This window comes from Aedes aegypti, unplaced genomic scaffold (assembly GCF_002204515.2).
Source record: "Aedes aegypti strain LVP_AGWG unplaced genomic scaffold, AaegL5.0 Primary Assembly AGWG_AaegL5_hic_scaff_826_PBJ_arrow, whole genome shotgun sequence".
NCBI lineage: Eukaryota > Metazoa > Arthropoda > Insecta > Diptera > Culicidae > Aedes > Aedes aegypti.
In genome coordinates, this window is record NW_018736521.1 from 1,021 (window position 1) to 28,911 (window position 27,891).

The 27,891-nt window shown below is 35.6% G+C and overlaps 1 protein-coding gene across 1 annotated transcript; it reads right to left on the reverse strand.

The window, feature by feature from the left end:
- Window positions 1–1,948: 1,948 nt before the first annotated feature.
- Window positions 1,949–27,843, reverse strand: LOC110681415 (cyclin-dependent kinase 5 activator 1-like). The gene is made up of 3 exons (XM_021857155.1): window positions 27,677–27,843; window positions 10,775–10,980; window positions 1,949–6,888 (listed from the first exon to the last, which is right to left on the reverse strand). The coding sequence occupies exons 1-3, from the start codon at window positions 27,779–27,781 to the stop codon at window positions 6,735–6,737; spliced, it is 465 nt and encodes a 154-aa protein (XP_021712847.1). The 5' UTR covers window positions 27,782–27,843; the 3' UTR covers window positions 1,949–6,734.
- Between the last annotated feature and the right edge of the window lie 48 nt (window positions 27,844–27,891).

The window sequence follows — 27,891 nt, forward strand, 5'->3', positions numbered from 1 at the left end:
TACAGTTGTATTCAGAATAATAGTAGTGAAAGCCGATTTTCATACAAAATTCTCAACGTTGGCATGCTGTAACTTTGTTTTCCTATGAACAAAACGCATGAAATTTTGACTCTAAATGTCTCTTCAATTTCATTATCCTGAAATACGTCATAGTCATTAAGAATTTAGGGATGAGCTATATCTTGATTGACTAGCGACCCTCGAGAAAAAATGACTCCGATTTTCGCGACAGAATTTTATCCACCCGCGATTTTCGCGCTTGGCTGGCCAAATCCACTACAAATCCGCGAAAATCGCGAAATCCGCGAGAATCGCGAAATTCGCGCCTGTTGTAACAGCCCTGGGAATGGGTTACATGCTTGGCCTGATTCGCTACTCACCACACAGTAAAGCACATGCACGAACATGTGTCTATGCACGAAAAATCGCTAAAGGTTAATCTGAAAAATTTTGTATGGCGAAATGCGTCTAACAAATCATTTCTCAAAATTGGTAACTATTTTCGAAAAAAATATTCGGTATCGGTAGTATACGTAATGATGATGGCTATCACGCCTACCAAATATTTTTTCGATTAATGCTTTCATTCACGGGAAATTTGAAGTTGGATGCCTTTCCTCAAACAAAATAAATCGAGAAAACTTCTGCTGATCAACTGTGGACAAGATCAAAGCAGGTAATCCATTGATGGTGCATTAAACTGGCTCCCGCAGTAGACCTTATATACCACTGCGTCTATGCCAGTGCATGCGGGAAGGTGTAGGGCTGGTATAATTTTTATGGCAGAGAGGCTTGCTGATTTGGTCAGGCGTAAAGAAAAGCGTGCTATAATGATGGAAGAATGGAAGTGTAGGGAAACGGTTTTTTTTTTTTGCCGTCTCGGGTTCTAGCAAATGCTATGAACTGTGATAGATCAGCTATAATATATTAAAAGTGGAAGACATGAAACATAGAACTCATTCCACTCCGCCCAATTGGTTGTTGTCCAGCCCTTTTTTCACCTCACATGGTCCCCGACACTACACTGTACTCCCAGTTGCACGGTTTACAATGTTGTGGAGAAGAAACTCTGAATCTATTAGGACTGTGTCCCATTTTCATCCTTTTTCTTCTATCAAATTGATTATCAACGGCATAATAGTTCTAAATCGTCGGTATCAAATAGCTTTTCCATGTTTTATAGTTTATAGATGTCTAACGATAAGTTTGAACTATTCCATTTTGGATAAGGTCAGTTTTGCATAGTAATTTTCACAGTTTTTGAAGGTGTCAGCAATACTGTTTAAAATGTTGGTGCTAAGCCAACAGGCTAATTTTGAGTATTTAGAATGTTGTGTAAGCTTAAATGTGACTACTGAACTCAATTTTTGAAATCATACAGCATAAAAAAAGTTTTTTGCTCATAAAACCGTTTATTCTCAAATAATGTGCTTGTTTCAAGGGAAATGCCTATATTCAAACGTATTGGGCAGATTTAAAAAGTTTAATTTCACTATAAAATTACACGAGTTGCAAGAATTTTCACATCATATTTAGATTTAGGAGACCCGAATTTAGTAGATAGGAAATTGTTTGCGTCTTTTTCAATTTTTGATATCAAAAATAATTTTATAAAATGTAAATGTAATTTCACAAAAAATCGATTTCATAAACTGATAAAGATCAATAAAGTACTGACTTTGTCGTAAATAATTCGAAATATTTAAGTTCCTTAGGATAAGATAACAAAAACTTGTACAATAGTGATCAATTTACCCCCGATTTCGGTACCAAAGTCGATGTGTCGCGGTTCGAACAGAAGAATTTCTTTCACATGAACCAATGAAAGCTCGCAAACTTTCCATTTTTTTCGTATTTTTCATTTTTTATTTTTCTACTTAAAAAATTATAATTTGTTTAAATCCAGTATAAGTATTACTTTATAATATTTTGTTCTGTTTCTTCGTCACTTCCGTGAAAGTTGTGAATTTTATTTTTTTCTCTTTTTCTCCTGTCCGATTTTTCGTCGAATATTGGGTATCGCAGGATTTGGGGTTTCTAGCCGCTTGTTGTAACTAGTTCATTTTCCTTATTCCATCACGATGGTAAGGTATGGAGGATACTATTCTTCTACAATGGTCATATATTTCCATTTGTCCCGTGAGATAACAGATCTGCATCTCGGATAATATCATGCTGTAGTCATTTCTTCCACCCTCCTAAGTTGTACGTATTTATTATCTGATCTTCTGGGTGTAATGTTTCTTTACTTCACTGTATTTAAAGTGATTTGATAGGGAATGTTTATAGTGGTTCGTGGTTTGGCAATCATTCGGTCCCAATCGCTTATGTGTTCTTTGGACAGAAACAGGGTTCATATTGATGTGGTTGGTTTCTTCTGGCAACTTCAGCAGGGATTTTCTAACAACTTTCGTTTCTACATTAAAGTTTGTTTTTATTGGTCTTGTGTATCTTTCCAAAGATTAGTTTTCTTTATATGATGACCATTTTGCCGCTGTTGATAATCTGTTCTGTTTTCAATTACTCTCGTTTCACTTTGAAAATTTCTGTTACAACACAGTGTGGATCAAACCATCTGTTCCGTTTAAAACGATTCGTTCCAATTTGTTAATAACTCTTATTATGTGTTTATTTCTGTTATTCTTTTACATCCGTATTCAACATTCAACAGTATTTTTATTTGGTTTATTTGTGTTTATCTTGTCCCGTTTTTTCGTATAGTTACTTCAAGGTATTTTTTTTTCGTGACGTTTACTGTTGCAGCATTATTTTTCCCGTGTCGATGAATTTTCTATGTTTAATGCTTTTTTTCTGGTTTGAACTGCTTTGTATTTTACTACTAATTTTAATCTTGGTTGTTCCCGAGAAGAACTATTCGAAACTCTGGTTTATGCTAGTCTGGCATACCGAAAGGCTACCGATGTCATTGAATTACTAAGATCTTCTGTCAGTTCAACTCGCAATGGTTAAATATTTTTATTTGTTTTGAATGTGAAAGGAAAGATAAATTAATGCGTATCGAGAGAAAGTTAGTACGGAATTTTCTGGAAGATTTGTATTCATTCAAAGATCGCAAAACGATCTCATGTTCAGTATTTTTTTGTAAATAAAACCAAACAAAAAACGTTGTTTTTCAAACTACAACTTTTTTCAGTGTACAGTTCGTTCTAATTCTAGTTAAGTTTCATTCTTTATTGCACAATCAAACGATCCTGCCGCGTTTTTCAATCATGATTACATTGGTCAAAATTTCGTTTGTATTCGTCGCACTATATTTCACGATGGTTTTTCAGAACATTCCTTCTTAATTGCACATACTCCGGCCCTCTTTATGCGGTTGTGTGGACAACGGTTGAAAATTGCTTACATTGAAACCAATTTCCATTGCGTTTCACAAATGTTGTTCAGCGTCCAAACCGAGTTTTATTTTAACTGGAAATGAAATTCTGCTTCATAGCAAACACAGAGAAGAAATTGATATTTACAGTTATTTTTTCCAGTTCTAAGCATTATGCGGCAAGAGGAGTGGTTTAAAATTGGGATGGGATGAAAGTATTCTATTGATACACATGTTACATTCGTTCTTTGCAATTGTTGGGAAATTGTTACACAATATACACGATACAGTTTTAAAACTATAGTAAAAACAGAGTGAGCGTATTGTGTTATATAAATCACGATTTTTGTTTTGCTAAAACATACAACTTAACTGTTGGATGGATTTTTGTGTCAGTGTATGAGTGTTTTTTTTTTTGCTATTTTATCTTAAGATTTTTATTATGTGGCTTATTCACAGTTGATTATAGAGAGCTATAGTTCTTTCAACTGGAGTATGGGGAGAAAAAATCGTTTTTAATATAATGGATTATTCAAATGTAAACTAGATTAATAAAGAGCATTTCAGATCAGTGAAAAATAGAAATGTATCAATGAATACATTTGCATTGGCGCAAAGCCTTCCTTTTCTGAGCAATTCCAAATGGGATTCTTATGTTTTCCCAAAATATATCGAAGTCGTTAAAAATTTGTGAACTGTCTTTAAGTCATTTATCCATCAAAGATTGAAATTCAATTCATTTGTTGTTAATTAAATTCTCAACTTGTAGAAGTGCAAACAATTGAAAAAAATATATTGTTGTTCTCAAAAAGGGTTAAGTTATAAGTGTAGAGCTGAAGTTGATTAATTTCCAAGAAATTAAATTTCCTGATTGATTACTACATCGATACATTTCCATTTTGATTTTACTGATTCTTTCAACCCATTGGGAACTGAAATTGATTTCTTTTGTTACGAGTTTATGTTACGTACATTCCTGATATGTATCAATATTACCTAACGGAATGTGCAAACGTGCATTAAATTGATTTATAATGTTTTGCAAACTATATTTTTGAGATCATTGCTATTGTCAAATATAATACAGAGTAAACCGAAATATCTACACTTTGTTTCCAAATTTTAACCACGAAGAGACAAACCAAGAATCAACAAACTTATCCAAACTAGACCACACGTTTTCAACCATTGCACAACAGATTAAAGGTTTCCCATACACTGCATTCCCTCTTTGCTCGCTGTATTTTTCACAGTAATCTCTGTACACATGTCATCGATGTCGTCTCAAAATTCACTTTTTTGCACGCACTTGAGTAGGTGTGAATTAGCTTTGTTTCATAATCAACGACTTTTTGCTTGCTTTTTTCTTGTTTTTGTTTCTCTAACCACTAAAATCAAACATTAACATTCACTTACTCACTATACAAAGTTTGTTCAGTTTTTTTTTGTTATTATACCGCGGCTAGTTTTTGTTAGTTTTTTTGTTTCTTTCTTAGGTTATGGCTTTTCTGGTTTTGTTTCAAACCTTCATCACTCCGTTCTGCTCGCTAGTAGCTTTTGGTTTCGTTTTGCATTAAGTACGGTCTTTTTCCAAATCAAATCGATACAACTTGTCAAACGATAGATCAATGATGATTTAAACCGGAGATGTATAAAATAAACGTTCACACTAGACTTCATCGTTCAAATTTTTAAAATTGTCTTAAATTTTGGCAAAAAAAATCTCGTTTTTCTAATACGTTTTAAAAGCAATACATCCCAATTGGGACAGTGTATTTAGCCTAGTATTCTATGTTGACTGTATAGCCGAAACGGGAAATTTTGGAATTTGAATATAGGGTTTAAAAATGATGAGAAATAATCGAACCCTTCAAATCTAAGCCCTATAATTTTCATTATGCTGTGAAAGTTATACATTTTAACTTGCTTCTATTTTAAATGTTCGATAACTTCAAATTTTATTTATTTTCACTTCAAATTTTATACTTTTCAAAAAGGCAAGTAAGAAGAGACCTTATCCCTGGCCTCTTTTCAATGGGTGTTGTATAAACATTATCCTTTTCTTTCCTCGTAACGGAGGAGATAGGTGTGACCGGCAATAGAAGTTGTCATGCATTTGCATTACCTAACACTGTTTTTAAAGCTGTTTCTTCTCAAATACTTTTTCATGAATATTTGCGATTAGAACGATGACAGTTTATTAAACTTTGTTGAAATTTATATCCCAATCAGACCAGAAAAAAAGATTGCTTCAAACGTTTTACGCAATATGCCAAAATCGACTGAAAACATAAACTTTACTGGTCATTTATACGTTAAGCAAGAGCTCCAGTATCCAAAAGATACATCTGAAATTATGTTTAGCAAAATTTGCAGATCTGTTCAATTATTTTGCCATAGTATTTAAATAATATCACGAAGTTGTGTGTAACCTAACAAAAACATTCCTTCTCTTCTGGAACCATCTAAATCATCTCATCTCAATTTGAGAATCAGTTCCATCTTGGTGATGGAGTTTCCGGGTAATCCTAACTTCATAAATTTCGTCTAATAGTAATATAATTTCATCGAATCACATTTTGTTGGGTTTTCTTCCTTCGTATTTCTATTTCTGCCAAACTTCTTACGTTTAACTTTTAATTCATGGAGGAATTGAGAATACGACCTGGTAATTACAAACGGTTGTCTTTTAAATTCAAAACCGACCTTGTTCGACAGTTTTCGGGAAAACTTCAAAGAGTCTATTATTTTTGCGTATCTTCTACTCTAATCTTTGGGAATCACTACTGTTTTCCAATGGATTGGTAACGAAACAAAAATGGCTTGTGGTAATCCCCTTGCTAAGAATGTGTTTGTGTCTTGTATGGCTATTTAACTTCAATGTGAATTACTGCACTACTCCGACTGTCCGACCCTCGTAAGACCGATAGTTTTCGCATTCGTTGGTTTGAGAACTTTCACCCAAGCTCTAGCACAATTGTTCTTCTCTTATTTTTTGCTATTGTTTCGGTTTATGATGAGGAGGCTACTATTTGTAATATGGCGTTGAACGGAACACACACATACATCTATACGGTTGAAGAAGGATATCACCCTTCTAGGGTTTAGACCACTGAACCCGTTTCAACTATAGTGTGTCGGTTTGTTAGAATGATTGCTGCTATGGTAGTAGTGACATGTGATAGTTTCTGTTGTTGTAGGCTGAGCTCTCGTTGGTTGATGGCTGGGGGCGCTGTACTCTGGCCATCTATTCGGGCTGAAGTCATGTCGTCGTTCCCATTCAAACGACACTGGTCAGCTCCTGGAGGGTCGTCTGGTGCTGGTACTTTTGCTGCTGACCGGCAATCGACAGCCGGACAACAACCTCTCGGGGATGGCGACTGCTGCTGTTACTGCGTCAAGCCGCACCGCACGGCAGGTTTCCGTTGGGGTTCGAACTGGACGAGTTCATACCGCAGGCCTTCAGTTCGGTGAAGATCTCGGTGAAGAAGCCCGGTTCAGCGTTGATCCGCAGCATGTTCGAGGACAGCCGGTTCACGATCAGCAGACACCTGGAATGTAAGATGAAAGGTCTATAACTTTGTACATAAAGATTAAAAACAGCAAATCGCAAACAATGTGCTAAATTCGCGATTCTTTGTATTTTATATTATTACAAATTGCAAAAACAACAACTGTCTTTCCACTTCATATTCTTTGTGATTTCGCTAGATCTTCACTCTAAACTATGTGAACATGGTGAAATTTTGACATTTTTCAAAGAATAATTTCATTTTTTAAAAGTTTTTCAAATTTGAAATTTAAGGAATATACCATGTTTGTCATCTGACGGCTATGAAAAAAATGATGATAAATTTTCGAGCTATTTAGTGGAATATCTATAAATAAACGAAAACCGAATTTACTACGAAATGTATCATTTAATTCCACTAGAGTATGTAGCCTTTGATAGATACGCGTACTTTGACCTCTGCTGTAAGGCCGTCTTCAGTATCTAGGACTCGACGTTTTTTATCTAAATTGTTGAATTCAACCTGAAATGTTTGTAGATTCTACAAACATGATGGCCAGTGAGGAAGATCGAAGCGTGCTTCAAATCGGACTCGGAATGATTTTACTGCCGTCAAATTGAAAAAAAAAATCCTGGTTTTAATATCTATAAATATTAGAATACAATTGTTATGTTCGAAAAGTGATAGTGGAAAAATTGAAGAATGGATAAGTGATTTCGTTGACTCGTGTTCTAGGTAAATTGATCACTTTTTCACAACTTTTTGTCATGTTATCCTTTGGAATTCAAATATTGTCTAATTTATTGCGGTAAAATCAGTACTTCATTGATCTCAATCAGTTTATGTTATCGATTTTTTTGTGAAACAAAAATTTAACATATCATAAAATTAGTTTCAATATCAAAAATTAAAAATGACACAATGGGCGGAATTGATCACTATATAAAAAAAGCATAATTGCGAATGTAAAATTTCCCTATCTACTAAATTTGGGTCTCCTGAATCAGAAAATGATGTCAAAATTCTTACAACTCGTGTATATCACAATTTTATTGCAAAATTTGAAGTTTGTAAATCTGCATAAAACGCCTAAAAGTATGCAATTTTCCTTGAAATAAGCAAGTAATTCAACAATAAACGGTTTTATGAGTAAAAACCTATTCTTGTAATGCTGTGAGATTTCAAAAATGAGTTCAGCAGTTCACACTGAAGCTTACACAACATTTTTAACACTCAAAGTTTGCATGCAGGCTTAGCACCAGTGGATTGTTTAGTAACGACATTTCCAACAGTATTCCTAACACCTTCAAAAACTGTGAATATTTTTATGGAACACTGATCTTAATAAAAATGAAATATTTTAAAATCATCATTAGACGTCTATAAACTAGACAACAAGGAATGTCTGTGATGCCAATGAAGTATCAAGCATCCTTGAAAGGAAATGCTATTTGATACCGGCCTGATCAAATTCACCCCAGTGATCAATTTGCCCCCGGATTACGGTACTGTGAATCAAATAGTTTTTGGCAAACCAATCCGGTGAGTTTGTTCCAGTTTGATACTTTTTCTTTTGTAAGTTTTATTTTTTTGTGCATTGTGGAACTTCCGGTCGTTTCTTGAACGAAAAATGTTTTTTCGGAGTTTGATATTTTTGTTCGGTTCGCGTGTTTTGTCCGGGCGGGTGTTACGCAGCTTACAATTGGTTGTGGGTGCTTTTTTTAACCGTTCGATGACCCTGGAGGGATCGATTCTGCTTTTTGTATAATTCTGAGCCAGAAAAACAGAGTGTGTTGTCCTCACTGTTTAGTTCAAACGCGCTTCCTTTCTTTTTTCGACCATCCTAGAAACCATACTCCTTTTTTATTGGTAGGGTAAGTGTACCAGTTTTGGCCACCCTAAGGAAAAATATTGTTTATTTATAAATCAAAAGACCTTTGGTTACTGTCTGGACATTAAACGAAAGCTTTCAATCCATGCTCAGCAGGGAAAATATAAAAACTAATCAGAAACTTTGTTTTTGTATTAAAAATGGTGGTGGCGAATACTGGACCACTTGCACCAGTATTCGCCACGATTTTAATTTCGGTTCGTGAATTCGCCACTTACGTTGATTTCTTATGGAGGGTGGCGAATTCAGGAACAGGTGGCAAAAAATAGGTGCAAAGGAGCTAAAAGTTTAAGGAAAATGATTTTTTTCTATTATTTTCTGAGAAAATTTTGCGGTTTCCAAGAATGTTTCCGTATCATCTCAAAGCAATTTAGCAAACACTAAACAATTGGCAACCATATATGAAGTAAAACGGTATAAAATCTGGGGTGGCGAATAACTGGTACATGGCGAATACCGGTACACCTTCCCTAGTTATTATTTTTTTTTACGGTCGGCTATGTTTGTGTTTTACGCGCATTATTATCTTTATTTTTTACAAACGATGACCCTGGAGGGATCGGTTTTGATTTTTACTGGTTATTGAGTAAAAAAATTATTATCGCGTAATCGACAATCATTACTCCAAATACTATTTATTCAATAAATAAACTGTTGCTTTCTCTTTTGATTGCCGGCATTCAAAAGACTAAATAATTACCACCTAATCACAAATGCTCTGGGTCCATCGCTAGCTTTTCAGGCGAATCCTGACGTGACCTTATACCCCTCCCAACCCCCAACTCCGTAGCACTTATGAGGGCGTCGCTGAGTCGGTGGCCTCTCATTAAGTAAGTGTTACATCAACATATCCTTCCCCTATCCTAAGTTACGGTAAAGATGGGCGTGGCCGGGAATAGCGATATTCATGCTTTTAATTTAAGATGATTATGATTAGAACAAAGTATACTCCCCTGCCTTGTTCCTGAAAGCAGTCAGGATGAGATTATTAAATAGAAACATGAATGTTGCTAGTATCCAATCGACGAAGTAGGGTGATGTGCTAGTATCCATCGTATTAAGCATTGATCAGTGAGAACTGTAATTTTCCCAGTATTACAGTGAATGATGCTGATACAAACCGATGCCAAACAATTCTTTCCCAAAATGGCTTTAGCATTGTACAATAACGCTTTTTGGAAATAATGCAAAGAAAATGCATCTTACCATATTCTCAATCCGTCGTATCGTTTTCAACTCCGTCGCAATCGGTTTCCAGATTCGTCTCACAACTTACGGCTCACTGTGTGTATTGAATGGTTAAAACACAACATATCAACGCTATAATAAAATGTTTTACTAGAATAGATAGATCTACGGGCATCTCCCTCCATTCCTTCAGCATGATGGTATATACTAATTTCCTTTAAAATTAATTGTTCGTCATCAAAATTCAGCCCGAACATATGAACACAATTCCTTTATTACCGTACAATTATGGCATTTGCTCACAGTACAGCGAAAACAACACAATCAAAGGAACCGTATTTTTACGTTGAGCGTCGCGCACACATTGATGCTCACAAGCTTTTTTTTCTCAGTACGACGGATTGAATTTTGTTTACATTCGTATTCGTATGTAAGAATGTAGATTTCTTAACAGATGATTTAGAGAAGATTAAAAGATGAAAGGTGCACTATGACGAACACTTGAATCTTAAATATATTCAGGGCACCATGATAGTAGCAGGTACAGCCACCTTCATAAATTCATTAAGAATTTCATTAATTCATTAATAGTATAGTATAAAAATCGGTTTTCATTTATTTATAGCTCAAAGATTTCTTATCACTATTCAAGTAATTTAGATGCATTGTAATAATCGAAAAAAGCGAGAAAGGAGAGAATCTCTTATTGTTACATATGTATTAGATCAGCGATCCAATCTTGGAAAAGTGAGTGAAAATCTAGCAAAAAATCTTGAAAAGATACCAAAGCCTAAATTATACATCAAGATGAGCCGGGAACATCCCACCATTCCCCGATAAACTCACCGATCCCAGAACTTGTCCTTGGAATCCTCCACCAGGAAGGGTTTCAGCGGGTAGCTAATCTCGTTGCCCATGTACGAGTAGGACAGATAGAGACAGGTCAGCACCGCCGCCTGTAGTTCAGCCTCTTTGGTCTCCTCGCCGTCCACCAGCTCCCGGACCAGCATGTACACGAACACCACATTGGCCGGGTTGATGAAGGCAACGTCCTGCAAGAAAAATGAGAAAACAATGTACCCATTAGATGGCTATACATGATAAGGTGGCCCATTTTTATATGAGAATGAAATCAAAATCTTATGTCATACTCTCTAAAATTGTTCGTTTGGGGTCTGAACGGAATCCGAGGGGCTAAACGAGCTTGAAGAAAAGCAACTCCAATTACATTACTACCATAGGCAGTGTTGTCGTTGAATTTCTTTCACTATTGGTTTGAAGATTCTCTTATCTACATAGAGGTGACAGCAACAAACCGGAAGAAACAAAAAAGTTAAATTTTTGGAAACTGAAATTCAGTTTCTCTCCGAGGTGGAACAGGTAAAGTAAATACCGTTTTGATTCATATTACGGACACTTAAGGCCTCAGTGAAGTATAACACATCATAAAGCATATAAATTAAATCTTTCTGTATGATTTCTCCATGTTATCGAGCCTCCAAAATACTACGCTTTCAAATAGTGGGTAAAAATTTGGATTGCGCAACATGAATAATTTTAAATAAATAGAAAAGTATGGACTCTTCGTGATTCTTATTCCGGACGCTTTCTTACTTTTGCCTCATATTCCGGATACTTTGATTCAAATTCCGGACAGCTCATGAAAATCACAAATGGAAAAGCCAAATCATCTATTAAAATAGACAAACCACTGAAGAGACGCTAAAGGCAATTGACCATTATGAATTGGCATAGATATCTCGGAAAAAAAACCCTTTAAAACGAGAATGTTTCCCATACAAAGTAGAGTGTCCGGAATTTGAAGCCGTCCGTAATATGAATCAAAACGGTACATTTTTCGATCGCTTTAAATGAAACAAGGAACGTTTATGTCTTTATGATTATGATTTTTAATACCGATTCGATTAAAAAAAAAATAATGAAATTCAAGCTCGTTTAGCTCCCCATTGGAGTTGACAGATTCTGCTCAAACTGTCACAGTAGTTTCTGGGTGCCCAAATGAACTAGTTTCAGGGGTGTAACTTAAGGTATTTGTAGTTTGATCATTTTGGGCCACCCTTCTATAAAAGAAGCAAAAAAACCCAAGCTAAGAGATTAAACTTGTATGAATAATAAACCCGACCAAGCACGGCCAACAGACTTGGCTGCCGGAAAAAGGAAACCGCACCGCGCTGCTTTCGCTCACGTTCAGTGACCCGCCCCATTGGGCCATTGACTGAATGAAAAATGGAAGTTTAGTCGAGTTTTGGGATTCCCGGAAAGACAGCTTTTCGGACGATGTTCTTTCAGATTTTCCGAGCTGAGGTGAAAAGCTGTAATATCATTGTTATCAGCTCAATTTTGTGATTGTGATAACAGCCCGGATAGAACAATCCTATGCATTTGATGTGGGTCGTGGGTGATTTTGAAAAAAAAAATATGTATTAGACGCCTAGACCGTAATCATGACATAGTAGAAATTAAATGTAATAACAATATCATTCAAATCACAGGATGGGCCGAAAAGTAGGGGGTGGCAAAGATATTACACGAAATAGACACAGTCCACAGTCGTAGTAGTGAGTCGAATTTTGATCGTCCAACGGATGTATGTAGAACTAGAAACTAATTGATTAACTCATTGAGCAATCTTGAGCAGCATACTAATTTGCCAACTATCAAAACAGAACTGAAAAGTATTATTTTTCAGCACCGTTATGAAACAGTACTGAAAAGTAGGACTTTTCAGTACTGTTTTTGTTGGTGGGAGAAGTAGGTCATTATGTTGCTCATTATTTTGATAAAGAGTAGGCTGATATGCAACAGAATTGTTTTTTTTTTCTTATTAAAGCCTGATTTGCTGCTGAAAAGGAATCGTTGAGGAACTTTTTAACCGATTCCTTGCAGAAATTTCCTTCTGCGGCTCCCATTTGAACTGACATTTATTTTCAACTGCGTACAACGATCAGAAAAAGCACTTTCTTGTTCGATTTCTTGTAGGAGTTTCCCATGCATCAAGATATGCAAAGAAATTACTTTTCAGCAGCGAATCAGACTTAAACCTAAAAATTGGATTTGTTTCCTTCGATAGTCTCAACGGGGTAACCACTACACACCATTTATCGAAGAAAATATTGTTTGTACCTTTATTAGCTATCAATCACAGGTTGAGCCCTCAAGTTTGTCGGCAATGTGAAATTTTAGGGCACTTAAGTGTTCAATATTACTGAAAGAATCCCTTTTTCCCAATACACTCTTCGTCGAATAGAACGAAGACATCGAAAGGTCAAGCCAGCACCATCTGTAACAGTTCATACATCAAAAGCTGTCCACTCTCCGAGTGACGCTATCGGCAGTGGGACAGAAGTTACTATGTTGTCCACCAAGACCGCACCACCCATTAAAGTCAGCTCGATTTAATGGAGGGTCAGAGATGGGCTGGTGGTTAATTATACTTAGGACGGCATGGACCACCACTCAACTCATTCGTACGCTGGCAGGGAAAATGAGGGAAAATGTCGAAGAGAGATGAAAACACCACCCAATTAAATTACCCATGGTTCAAGTGGCACCGTTTCAACTGTGTTTTCGATTCGGCTGGGTTCTGAGTGGGGAGAGCTTACATAAGTGTATGAAGCTTATAGTAGGTGGTACATGAAAGCGTCACAGAATTATTTACACTTTGCTAGTTCGAAGTTCAAAGTAAATTTAACATTCGTCATTAAGATTGGGGTGTCGTCCAGTAACCGTCTTTGACAAAGTTATTCAGCAGATCAAGAGCTATTTGGCAGTGACAAAACTGGTTGGGAATTCATCCGTTTGGTGTCGCTGATATCAAAATTTTCTTCGATCAATCATATTTAAAGATCCTGATAAGATTCAAGATTATTGTTTTCGGCAAAGTTGCATAGCAAATCATGTGTTATCGGGCAAACCAGGATGTGAATACATTCGCTTGGTGGCACTAGTCACATTTTTGTTTTTTCAATATTCTAGTATCAAGATTCTGATAAGGAGGAAGGGAGAGCTGTTCAGCAGATAAAGAGCTTTTTGACAGTAACCAATCTGATTGAGACTTTTTGGCTTTTTTTTATCTCGATATCCAGAAAACCTAGGAAAGAAGTATCTTTGGCAAAGTTGTTCAACAGGACAACCTGTCGAAATGTCAAACTGATTTAAAACAATCTGTAGAGTTTTAATCACCATTGATTTGCAGATTCAGCAAACAAAATGTGAGTAATCACCGATCGTCCTTAGCCGAGTGGTTAGAGTCCGCGGCTACGAAGCAAAGCCATGCTGAAGGTGTATGGGTTCTTAATGGAAATTTCCTTGACTTCCTTGGGCATAGAGTATCACACGATATACTCTTCACATCTCGATATCGAAGGGACAATCACTCCGTTGCCAGCAAAATTAAAAATAAACAGACGTCATTTCTTTGACGCGAATTCTTTAAACCCTTAAAATCCAGTCTAGTAACTCTTGATAACGGACATATCGACAAACGGAGAGAAAATCACATCGAGATAGGGAGATATAGTGATAAGGAGGATATCGAGATATGGTGAGTGAAAATGTATGCAGAAGAAGGAACCGGAAAAATCGACATAGGTAGAGATATCGAGATGTAGAACATCGAGATGTGGAGGGTCGACTGCATATATATTAACAGTTTTTCTTGAAACTAGAACTAATTGGAAGTTGAATGCCGACGAACGCATTAAGATTTGTTAGAAATCTTCAGATATATGACCACTTCCGTAAAACTGGTTCCGAAAAATATGGTCAGTCATGTTTGTATTTCCAATCATGTAAATATTATCCGGAGCTATATCCAAGTGGGCATCAAACATCAAAAATATTCTTTCGTTAGCACCATTAGATGCGATTCTACCCCATTACCCCGAAAGCCATTTCCCCGAATGCCATCACCACGGATTATCAACCACGACGGATTATACGCGGCGGTTGAGGAAATTTCGTAAAATTTGGTGATTTATTGAAGTTTTACGGCGTGTGATTGGAATGAAATCCTTCAGTGAAGAAGTACGAAGGTTTTCCATAGTGAAAATAAGTGCCCGGCGAAGTAAGTCACCCACGGGGGCGCGAAGAAACTGGTGAACTGGGAAAAGTGGTGTGGCTCAGTCGATCGCTAAGCATTTCTCTCAAATCGTGTTCGTCCATGCGATTTCGGTGAAAAAGTGCAAAGTGGATAATTGAACTGAAGTTATTTACCGAAATACAGTAGTTTTATTACATTTTTGGTGTGTTTTGTGGTGCTTTCACAAAATTATACTTGGATAATGAATCTATGTTGCAGGTAAGTTTGAATATTCGCCGTAGTGGAACATTTGAAGTTTGATACGACGAATAATAGCGCTTACGACGAAGTAGAACAAAACCCTACTACCTGAACGTCAGAGGACTACGAACAAAAATTGACCAATTGCGCTTGCTGTAGGCTGACCATAAGGTTAAAGGATAAAAACGGGACAAATGAAGAACAAAACAATTTTTAAAACTTATAAATAGCGTTCTTTTGAAAGTTTTAAGAACATTTAAAGCTTTTTGGAACTTACGGAAACATGTTTATTTGGTGTTAGTAGAATTATTTAATGTTTTCGTTATGATGATCAATCATGAGTTAAAGTAGATTTTTGAGGGTGTTGAGATTATTTAGTTTTGGAACTATTTTGATTTTGGCAAGAACCTTTCAGGGTTCATTCAAATATTACGTAACACGAAATTTGCCAATTTTAGACCCCCTCCCTCCCCAACGTAACAGCTTTTGTATGGAAATTTTCAAATTTTTGTATGGACCGTAACCCTATTGCGTTACGTAATATTTGAACGATCCCTCAAATATCTGGAGTCTTCGGAATTTGTAAGAGTAATCCCAAAGTCACCCAAGAGTCCTGGGATTTGAAATCTCAAAAATTCAAGCTTCTTTTTGTTTCAGAAATCCAGGAATCTAACTTAAATCTTGACATTTCTATCGGAATTCGACATACTATCTTTGAATTTTTCAAGATCCCAACCACCACTCCATAATGTTTAATCCTGGAAAAAATCCAGAAATATTATCAGAATAACAGAAATGCTACCAGAATACCGAGTATACAACCTTGATATGTAGAATCCCGAATATAAAAAAATGATATTCGATCTTCCATACAAAATGACAGATTACCCAAGTAACCACAAGCATTATAAACATTGCACGTATTCTACTGCATGTCAACAACATTGATGTAACATTGCCTTTATTCGACATATTTCAAGAGCTGTCAAACAATATAGCATTAACTCTACATTACAAATGTATCAATGCACTAATGTTACTTTATTAATTGCTTCATTGCTTCATCGTCGTTTTTGCATTAGTGTAACTGTAAAAGGGCCCTTTTCCACTTTTAAACTACTTTAATGGTAGGCTTACGGCAATGCAGCTACATTATATATGCAATGATATAATGCTCCATGATTACTTGGGTAGTTTTCTCCCGTTTTCACGACCATTTCGTAGACATTCATAAACTTTTTCTACGCAAAATCTCGTTCGAGTCCCGGATAAATTCAACAGGTAAAGTATCACGCAAATTCAATGACCAGTTTTCGAGCCAACTCTTGACATACAAACACCCTTCCATTTTTATTTATATAGATAGGCACAAATTACATAACGCTCTAGGAGGAGGAGGAAGTCAGCTCAAGCATGACGACTAATACAAAAATTTGACTCTGAATCAGCATCTGTTAACCACTAGAATAATAGATGAATATGATAAAAACTTGCAAAAATAATTTGAGTTTTTTTACTTTACTGCTGTTATGCACTGCTTTTTTTTGGGGGAATATCCTCAGTTCTCAAAATACGGGACAATTTGAGTATTTTCAATAAAACGACGGGACAGCTCGTCAAGATGGTGAAAACGGTACTGTCCCGTGAAATACGGTACGTATGGTCAGCCTAGCTTGCTGGTAAGCAGCTGTGATTATGATGTGTTGATTTTCACAGACACCTAGTTGTGTTCTGATATTAGCAGCTGTGAAATTTCGACAGAATACAGTATTGTACCGTAGTGAACTGACTAAGTGCTGTTTACGTGGTGGTGGCCGGCTCATTGCGGTTAGAGATGGACTATGCGATTCATGTCGAACTATGTAAGACTAAAACAAACAGCTATCAGCATCAAGTTGCATCCAGTGATGGAAAGTGGCGAACACTTCTTCAGAACTGGAACATAAACAAAACCAAACGCTCCCGAGCGTCAGAGCGCTGGTTTACTCGCATCTGTCGGCTCCCGAGTAAACTGAAGCTAAAAGTGATTCGCGAACGTGTTCAGAGCTGTTCAGAGTCATATTGTGCTTTTGGGAAAAAAACTACTTCCCCTCCGAGATTTACGGTTTTCAAGGGCTTTTGACTACAAACTAGTAGTTTACTGTCGATATGATTCGATATGTGTCTATATAGGGTCGGTGTTCCCTTAGTGGACAGTCCCTTATAGTCGCACTAGTGGCTTTTTACGGCCGTTTTGCTATAAATCTTTTCAAAAAAAAAATTGTTGGCATGAAGGTCAGAATCTATTAATTTAAGTACCATTTATACACAGCTTGATTTTCTTCAAAAAATGATCGAAATAATTAGTTTTGCTTAAAATTTGAGCTCCCTTGCGCCTATAGTTAACCTATTGTTCCTATAGTAGCACTACTGAGAGAAACTATTTTTTATTATACAAAATAATTGATGAAATAAGAACTTTTTTACATCAAACGAAAGCTTTTAATCCACTGTGTAGGAAAAATATAAAAGTTTGTAAAAATACGATTTTGATAAGTTATTTGCCAACGCCGTGATGCTAGTGCCACTACAGGAGCAGGAATTAGAAATAGTGCTACTATAGGCACATGTATTCCTATAGTGGCACACGCGATAATAAATAGAAACATTTGAGTTTTCGTAGTTTTCATATTTTTCCTACAAAACCAAGATAAAAAGCTTTCAGGTGATGTAAAAATAATGACGCTAGCGTTATTTTTCGATTTACTACGATTTTTTGTTCTTAGCTATGCGGCTATTGGTACATCGACCCTACAATTAGTTTGTCTTTCCAAAACCATAATAAATCACACCTTGCTCGGTTACTCGCAAGTAAACGCTCCCGAGCTTGTTGCTACTTCTTTTGACATGTTCTCCCGAGCAGACGGGTGCGAACTTACTCACACCTAGCCAGTTCCCGAGTCTGTTATGTTTGTTATGCGTTGGTATACCTGCTACCGAATTTAATCCCGGAGCTGTACACTTTTTACCACGGGTCATAAACGGATTGGAGGTTGCCGATCTGTTCGCTGCGTTTTTCGAGAATGTCTTCAGCAAGGTATCCCCCGTGCATCGCGGCGTTCCTCCACTGCACACTGTAGCCGTCGCTGAAAAAACGTGATCGAAAATTGTTTTGACCTTGAAAACATGATTTTAGTACTATAGTGTCTTCGGGAAAGTTTTTTCCATAAAATAATCGCTATTTTATGAAAGTGTCAATTTGGTGATTAATCCACCTATAAGTGAGAAACGAAATTTTATTTTTTGTATTTATGAATTTTTAAAAATAAAAACTTATTCGGGGAAAGTTGTAGGTAATATTAGAAGAAACAACTTCGCTGAAGACACCGTATGCATATTTTTGATTTTTCATGTACATTTGTGGAGTTTTTTGTGGAACACCCCCTAAAAAATCAACTTTTTTCATCATAACTTGGTTGGATGATTTTTGTACAATTTTCAATTGTTCTAGTGTTATTTGTTACTTGCAAAAACGCATAAACTTTCTCCAAAAGAGCATATTTTTATCTCTCATACTTTTCGAGTTATTGAAGGTTTTATATTAAAATTTTGCACCTTTTTGACACTAAAAATCATTTGTCGCGCACATTTCCGCAGTCTGAAACATGTTTCATTCCAATGGTTTGAAACTAATACTATGAAATGCAGAGAAGCCCGCTTTTAGCCTGCCTGACGGTCAAAAGAAGTCTGAAAAATGTTTACTTACATGCAGATATAATTTACACTTATTCACTACACCCTATATTGGCTTAACTTGAATATCTGGCATCACTGTATCGAATTTTATGCAATAAAGTCAACAATATAATCAAATCAACAAAAGGTCGGAATAATCTTTTCAGACAAGTTTATCACAGACAAACAGACAACATATTCAACACACTTCTCGTCGTTCACCTTCCAACGTTAGCTGTTATATTTTTTGCAGAAAAACACTTATTGCTATTTTTTCTGCAGGAAGTCTCAGTCCTTTCTTGAGAAATTTTTCGGGAGCTCGCAGCAAAAAACTAAAAATGTATAATATATTTATGAAACATTTATTATATCTTTTTAAAAATTCATATGCAATCCATAAATCAGTAAATATTTATGTTTAAGATTATCATCATTATTTTTAGCTTCGCTATCACTGGTTTGTTCGTTATCTTTTTTAACCAAATATTTTCCCATCCTGATAAGGAAACACTTTTTTCTCGGGAATGCTCTAATAGATGTAATCACAGGTTTGATGTCGCCAAAAATCAGTGTAATAATTCTTAGTCAGTATCAATTCTGGAGATCCTCCCTGCAATTCTTAATATCCTTGTTACATCCTCTTGAGCCTCTTCGGTTAACTGCCCAATAGAGACCAAGAAAGAAATTACCTCACTTCCTCGTATAAAGATTCAGTGTACAAAGCGTTGAGCAAATTTCTCCATAGCATCGATGTTACTGAATCGATTCACATTTGAACTGTCAAAACTATTTATCGATTTAATCGAATCCTTTGCATCTATATATTGAATTGAAATTTATGAAGTTTGGGATGGGATCGAATGAATTAGCAGTCGACACCAACATCTTTCAATAAAATCAGTTTTCATATTCGATACAACAAATTCACTTATTAAAAATTTGGTTTCTCTCCCATCAATTCATTAAGAAATATTTATCGATTTCTACAAAATGAATCGAATCAAAAACTCGAATTAAGAAAATCAATTCATTTGATTCTAGATGCTCCAAACATCGATTCAAAATATCGATTAATCGTAATGACAACTTAAATATTCGAAATATAAATTTAAACTCAGCCAAAGCTAGTACGGATGCTTATATTGGGTGCCACTCATATAAACCAAAAAGCAATTAAACAGTTTGAAATGCACACTTACCGATTTTCTCGCATTAAAACATATTTACACAATTATGAAGAAACAATCCACAATCGCCTTCGTGTACTGCCGTTCTACGCATATTTGGCTCGCAGCTCATAAGGTTTACATAGAAAATGGGACAAGTAAGTGTAGATGAGCAGTGTAAGCAGGTTGTAATTTATTAATGGTTCCTTTTATACATGGGTTCGATCACCACAAATGAATAAATTCAACAATATGTTATCATAGAAAAATGTATGAACAAATTTTGTTACATGATCTTTAATATGATCATCTTAAGATTTCAGTAATTCCGCTGTTTTATTTTGTATGATGCTGATAAATACCTTTCGCCAATCGTATCATCAATCAAGTGGTTCTGGTGATGGCAAATCACATGACACGAGGGTAAATATTTCCGATAACTATTACTAATATTCTAAAATATTTCAACAAATGTAATTTTTTTTCTTTCTCCACAAATTATCAACTATTTATTGTAAAATGCATAAGTGTTATAATTGTGAATAAAACTAAAATATAGGGTTTTCTTATGAACAAACGAAAACTATAACATATTTTATTGGTTTGGTGGGAAAAAAATCATTATCGGTATTTTACTAGTACTACCGATGAATCTATGACAAAAGGTCGAAAGACAAAAGGTCGAAGAACAAAGAAGAAGGGACAAAATGTCGATAATCTTTTTTAAAAGAAGGAAAAATTTCCCACCAAGCAAATCATTTTCGACCTTTTGTTCTTTCGACGTTTTGTCTTTCGACCTTTTGTCCATAAACCCTACCGATTCTGATCGATGTAGTACCGTCGAATCGGTATTCAGCAAAAGTAGTCGGAGCCGGAATCCCTAATTGACCACCTACTTCATAAATGGAACTAACGTTAGAAAAGTGAACGATGAAAAGAGTGTATGATATTTAGTCTGTTTGTCTGTGGTAAACCTGTCTGAACAGATTATTCTGATCTGTTGTTGATTGATGTCATTGTTGATTTCATTGCATAAAATTCGATACAGTGATGCCAGATATTCAAGTTAAGCCAATATAGGGGGTAGTTAATAAGTGTAAATTATATCTGCATGTAAGTAAACATTTTTTCAGACTTTCTTTTGACCGTCAGGCTAAAGCAGGCTAAAAGCGGCTTTCTCTGCATTTCATAGTATTAGTTTCAAACCATTGGATGAACATGTTTCAGACTGCGGAAATGTGCGCGACCAAATGATTTTTAGTGTCAAAAAGGTGCAAAATTTTATATAAAACCTTCAATAACTCGAAAAGTATGAGAGATAAAAATATGCTCTTTTGGAGAAAGTTATGCGTTTTTGCAAGTAACAAATAACACTAGAACAATTGAAAATTGTACAAAATCATCCAACCAAGTTATGATGAAAAAAGTGATTTTTAGGGGTGTTCCACAAAAAACTCCACAAATGTACATGAAAATCAAAAAATATGCATACAGTGTCTTCAGCGAAGTTGTTTCTTCTAATATTACCTACAACTTTCCCGAATAAAGTTTATTTTTAAATTCATAAATACGAAAAATAAAATTTCGTTCTCACTTATAGGTGGATTAATCACCAAATTGACACTTTCATAAAATAGCGATTATTTTATGGAAAAACTTTCCCGAAGACACTATAGTACTAAAATCATGTTTTCAAGGTCAAAACAATTTCGATCACGTTTTTTCAGCGACGGCTACAGTGTGCACTGGTCCTCAAAAATTGCGCCTCTGTACTTGCTGCACTGATATAGGTATGTAGGGTTCATTCACAAATTTCATAACGCCAAAAATGTCCATTTTTGACACCCACCCTCCCCCTCGTAACGCTTTCTGTATGGATATTCTACGAATTTTGTATGAGCTGTTACATTTCGAGAACACCCACCCATCCCTTCAGCGTTATGAAGTTTGTGAACAGGCCCTGTAGACTTAGCGAAGGCTAAGGGCGCTCCATAGTAAACGCGTCTTGCGATGCGTGTGCGAGCCCGCAAAGCAGAATATCAACAATGGGAAATGCTTTGATCGCAACGCGTTCGCGCACGCACCACTTAACTTAAACACTTAACAGATCAACTAAGAGCTTTTATTGCCACATGCACACTTGTTTGCATTTGTCGAGAAAACTTCTAAACTAAAATCATTCTCACCTGACCGGGAACTGAAACTCAACGAGAAATACATTAACCGATAACACACCGGAATTTTTTCCCTAAAGTACAAGTATTCATTTTATTTTATATCACTAAATGTTATTCCATTTTCAAAAACGTCCTAGCACGCTTGGTCTTTAATACAATAATGCATTTTCATTATTTATCAGTTTCATCCAAGTTTATTGGCTTGTATGTAAATTTTTGTGATGAATTTACAACTTTAATGGTTTTTGGATGTTAATTATTGCGAATTAAAGAAGTTTGTAATACTTTCGCTACTTCAAAAGATGGATTATTTAGAAAACTTAGTAGGGCAAATGTACCATTAGTGGTGCACCTAAGGGAAAACTGCTAAAACATGGTGATAAAATCATGAATTATATGATTTTAGCGTATCAATCGCTAGATCTCAAATCCTTCTATCATTCAAATGTATAAAAATCACGATTCATTTGAAATTTCCCTGCAAAAAGCCTTGCACCAACAATAGGAACACTGTTCCTTTAGTGGAGGTATGTTTTAAGAATGGTTCCTTTAGTGGCGCAAACCATTGATTTCTTATGGGACCCTCCACTATAGGTACTGATGCACCACTATAGGTACAAAGGAGCAAAAAATTTAAGCAAAATCATTGTTTAAAATAGGTTTATGGTTAAATTTCATGAATATTTTTCGATAACTTGTATCATTTTCACATCGTACATCATAGAAAAATATCACATAGCCATAAAAAAGTGCGAAACATGTCAAAACACACTACCTCCACTATTTGAGCTACCTCCACTAAGGGAGCGTTTGCCCTATTTTGCATGTTTAAGAAACAACTTAATTTGTGTGGAGGCTGCAAACATGATCGAAAATTCGATCAAATTGATATTAAATCCAGCAATTTGATCAGACTATGTCTAATACTTATGTTAAGATCCTATTTTGCAAGCTCGATGGAATTTATTAACAAACTATTGATAAACCAGTTTAAATTTCATTGAAACATCAATAAGACCATGATTTTCTGAAACGACGACCTTCAGCAAAAATTTGTGATGTGCTTGTGAATTTCTTTAAGCTGCATAAGATTCAACATTCTAAAATTTAATGGTATACACGAAAGGTTATTTTTGTTTCGCAGTGTAACGTGTAATTTTAAACTAAAAACTTAACTAAAAATCAGTGGATACGAGTAACTGACACTGAAGAAGACTGCAAGTGATAGTCGAAATACGCGTATATATCATAGATAAGCATTTAGGAGCGGAATCAACTGGTACACGGTACTCCATATACTTTTAAGTTTCTCTATTGAGTTGCTGCTCAGAGGATTCGAACATTAATAAGAGCTAAAAATCGTGTTGTTTATTCCGTAGAACTAATGTTGGATAGGTTCATCGAAAACATAGAAGTGTACATACTCAACAACCAGCCTCCTTGCCAAAGCATTGAAGCTTTTTAGTTGCATGAATTAGCCTATGCCAGTTGGTATAAAACTCTTCATGAATCTCTTGATTTTCAAGTGGAGAAGAAATGAGTGTCTACTCGAAGATCAGGATACCAAAAAAATGGATTAAGGACTTGCGTGGTGTGGTAACGTCAGGTATCAACAGCTTTTTGAATTTTCAATCATTTCAGTCCTATTCCTTCTTCCTCGATGTAGACTTATTGAATGTAGATTCCGAAATTTTCAATAGATTGCTATGTTCTGCTGATTCTCCCCAAGCAACCAATAGCTCGTATTTTACTTGAGATGTGAACTCAGAAGTTCAACGTAGGTTCAAATATAGTTATATGGAACTTTATTGCTGATTAAAAGGATAACAATTTTACAATCAGAACTTATTTCTCTAAAACGTACTGCAAATATTTACTAGAAACTTGAAGGTACGTTAGAAGTAGTTTACTTCTCTCCAAAGCAACACTAAAGTTCATATTGAGTGTGCAAAGAATCTGTTTCGATCTTGAATTAAGAGTTCAGTGAACGCGTCAACCGTACTTGAAGTGAACTTTTTTCCGACTTCAAAACAGAAATAAAGTTCGAATGTGAACTCCTCAAGCACTTGTTATGGTTCGAACTGAACTTGTTTTGAACTTCTAATACAAGTTCACTGAAAATGTTAACCGTACTTATTCTAAACTTTCTTTTGTAAATGGAATAAAAAAAAAGCTTTTTCGTCAATCAACTCGATATGACTTTTTTCACTACGCGGTGTTCCCGTTGACTAGTTTTACGGTATTACTTTGTTAAAAAGGCTCTTTGACGTCTTAAATACAAGACAACAATAAATAAAAGTTAATCGTGTTCAAACAAACGCACCCCTCAACTGGAATAAAGGGGACTAAAATATCAATACACTTTGCTTGGTGGAGGCTTAAAAAATGTTCACCAAATACTCACAAATTCACTTGAATATATATTGAATTCACCTACCTGCATCGTGGAAATGCTCTTCAAGTCAAATATTAATCTGGTTCGGAGGAATAACAGCTAGCAGTACCCCCACTTGAGTCAAGTCTATCAGAAAACTTCATCGCCGTCGTTTCCACTGTTATTGCGAATGTTCTCACCTGGGATGCGAATCACTAAACAACTTTGCTTTTTTCATATTTTTCAATAAAGTATTTCTTAATTCACTATTTTTCATTTGACCACTTGCACTTCAGAGAAAAAACTGTAAAACAAAACAAACTAAAGAATGTCAAATCCCACAAGTTCAGAAATAGTTCGGGAGTAAACTTAATAGAACTATCAAGTGTATTAATGGGTTCAGAGATGATTTCAAAGAGATTTTGAAAGTTATAAATAGTATCAACTAGATAGAAGCACAAGTATTAGAAATCAACATATCAAGTAAATCCATACACAATTTGATTGGGCGCATTGTGGGAGTACCGGTATGGACACGATTTCAATGAGGAGAATTCGAGTTCGAGTCTTGCAGCAAATATTAAAAAAAATATAACTTTCAAAAATACTAAATCAACACCTACTAAGAATAAGGATATGCAGAACGAAATTGGCCGTTGATGTACAGTGACAGTGAAAATAAGTTTATTTTTGTTTTCTTCCTTCTTATTGGGGATTTGTTTTGAGCTTGAACTGCTTCCTATGCAGCAGTGTAAGAAAACGTATTGTGAACTTCAAGTTCGGATAATTACTTAAAAAGTGAGCTGCATAGAATGCTTTTCATGATTATTCGATAAGCTGATTAAGCTTAAACATACTATTCTCTCCGAACTTTTGGTTGCTTGGGTCGTCCTCTCCTCCTTGACCTCTTGCTATAATCTGTGGAATTCTATTCAGGTTTAAGTCGAAAAAGAAATAAAAATAATGAAAGTTTCTTTGTCCAAAATATTACGGGTCGAAAAATAGTCTTTTAAAATACGAAATAAGCCTCGATCTTTGTATACACTTGAGCTAAAGCAAAGTGCTTAGAGAAGTGTACTGTAATCTGTCCAAACTTGGGTAACGAATTTAGTACTAGAACAGGTACCCAGTTTGAGCTTCATTACAACGTCTTTATTTCGTCTCTGGTCTAAAGGTTACCACTTCTACTTCTTTGATAGAATATTTTGAGTTTATTCCTGGTCTATCTCTTATAACGAATAATTGAACATTGATCGAATATGTCTATAACATTTACATCAAATATTCTATGATGTCATGTTTTATAAGAAAAAGGAAGTATATCCGCAGCTCTATGGGTACATAATTTATTTTGAATACGTGCTTAATTTTTAAACTAAGGAGTCGTCCCTAAACAATGTTGTCATTTATGGAGGCAGCGGGGGTGGGGGGTAGTTGTCTAACCAATGACCACAGTCCATACAAATTTTTAAATTTGTTTATGGATAAAAGCCACGAGAGGGGAGTCTGAAAAAAATGACCACGTGGTTTATTGACGACCCCTAATTACAGTCCCCAGTTGTCGCTAGGACGTGGCCAGGACAACTTTCGAGTATTGAAGGATGTGTCAATGTTATCTAGCAGCCCTAGCCAAGCTTGAACACTTAGTTTGAATAGCTGCCGAGAAGGAGGCAACCCCCATTGAATGGTATAGGACTTGACACCTACGATACATGTGCTCAAGACTAAAATAATGTCGAAAATTCAACCCTGAGATATTTGAAAAACATTTGGTTTGCTTCAAAATAAGTCTTTAGACTATATTCTAAACATTCAGAAAAATAAAAATTTTCAATGTTTTTGTGTTGATAAAAATGGAATTATTTGTTGAGGAAATCGGAACGTGACAAAAACGGAGCGTGACAAAATCGGAACGTGACAAAAACGGAACATACCTGTATCCCGTACCAGAGAACAAAACCTGAAACAATACTGAACTATGGAATTTAGTTTTATTGCTTTGAAATTACGAATTAAGGAGCCAACATGGCTGCAAAACGAAGTCGCAGATAAGTTTGATCTTTAACGTGTCTAAAACAATGTTTGGATTAAAAATTGTTCGTAATAGTTTTACGGAAATCGAAGACGTCTTGGCTGAAGACACCAGCCTTATCAGAATAAGAGATTGAAAAAAATGTGTTACTCGTGCCATCTAGCGGATGAATTTCAATTAGGGTTTGTCACTGTAAGATATTCAATGATCTTCTGAACAACTTTGCCAAAGACACCGAATTTCTAGCTAATCAAATTCTTGATATATAGAAGATGGAAGTAAATTTGTTATTAGTACCACCTTGCGAATGAATTGTCAAAAAACACCAATCCTCTAGCTCATCAGGTTCTTTAGGATATCCGTTGAATGGATGATATGGACATTTGATATGACCATATTCGCAAAAAATCGATAGAAAGAATTTTCGGAATGTTCTGGAAATTTGAACAGAAGAATGAAAATGTTAGTGTGTTTTTCAGCATGCGAAAGTATGTTGGCTGGATGGAACAAAATTAACAAACATAAAACATATTAAACTTTTTTCAAACGTTATTTTATTGCTGTTTCTCTTCAATATTAGCCTTTTTTCGTAGACTAGACTGAGAAAACCATCTGAACTTCGTCGATATTTTTTAAGTAATTAACTTTTAGCATGGCCGTAATCCGGAAAGCATCGTATTATAAGTTAATTTTCAACAGTTTTTTCGAGATGCACCTCAATGCCCCCATATTTATCTACTCGAAATTAATAACTGCAGGCTATATTTATGTGTAATTATTTTTTATACACATAATATCCGAATCTAACAACATATTAATTATTTGTTTTCAATTAGTATTAGTATGAACTGGGTAGCATGAGATGAACAATGGAGCACTTATCCTAAGCAGTTTTTATGAGCAAGTTCTCATTACTGCAACCAGCGAGAGTGGCCAAACATCCTCTGATTAATTTTCCAAGAAAACTCAGTTTTTTCACTCACCTGCCATCCCTGAAGCAGTAGACTCCGATCGACTGCCCGCAGCCACATCACGGCGTCACCTGCTTGGAAATCTCGCAGCTTTCGGCACCGGTCGTGCAGGAACATTCCCAGACATTTTAGCAGCTCTGACGTCGAGGCCTGGAATGAAGAGTATAGAACAAAATTACATCAATCAATGTGACGCATAAAAAATCAATCTACGTAATTTGTCTTCT

Bases quoted from the DNA above. Each gene is read 5' to 3' on its own strand.
- LOC110681415 (XM_021857155.1), bottom strand. From the start codon at position 27,781: ATGTTCCTGCACGACCGGTGCCGAAAGCTGCGAGATTTCCAAGCAGGT. The intron at 10,981-27,676 runs GTGAGTGAAAAA...TTTTTCTTGCAG, and splicing joins TACTGCTTCAGGGATGGCAG to GACGTTGCCTTCATCAACCC. The intron at 6,889-10,774 runs GTGAGTTTATCG...CTTACATTCCAG, and splicing joins AAGGACAAGTTCTGGGATCG to GTGTCTGCTGATCGTGAACC.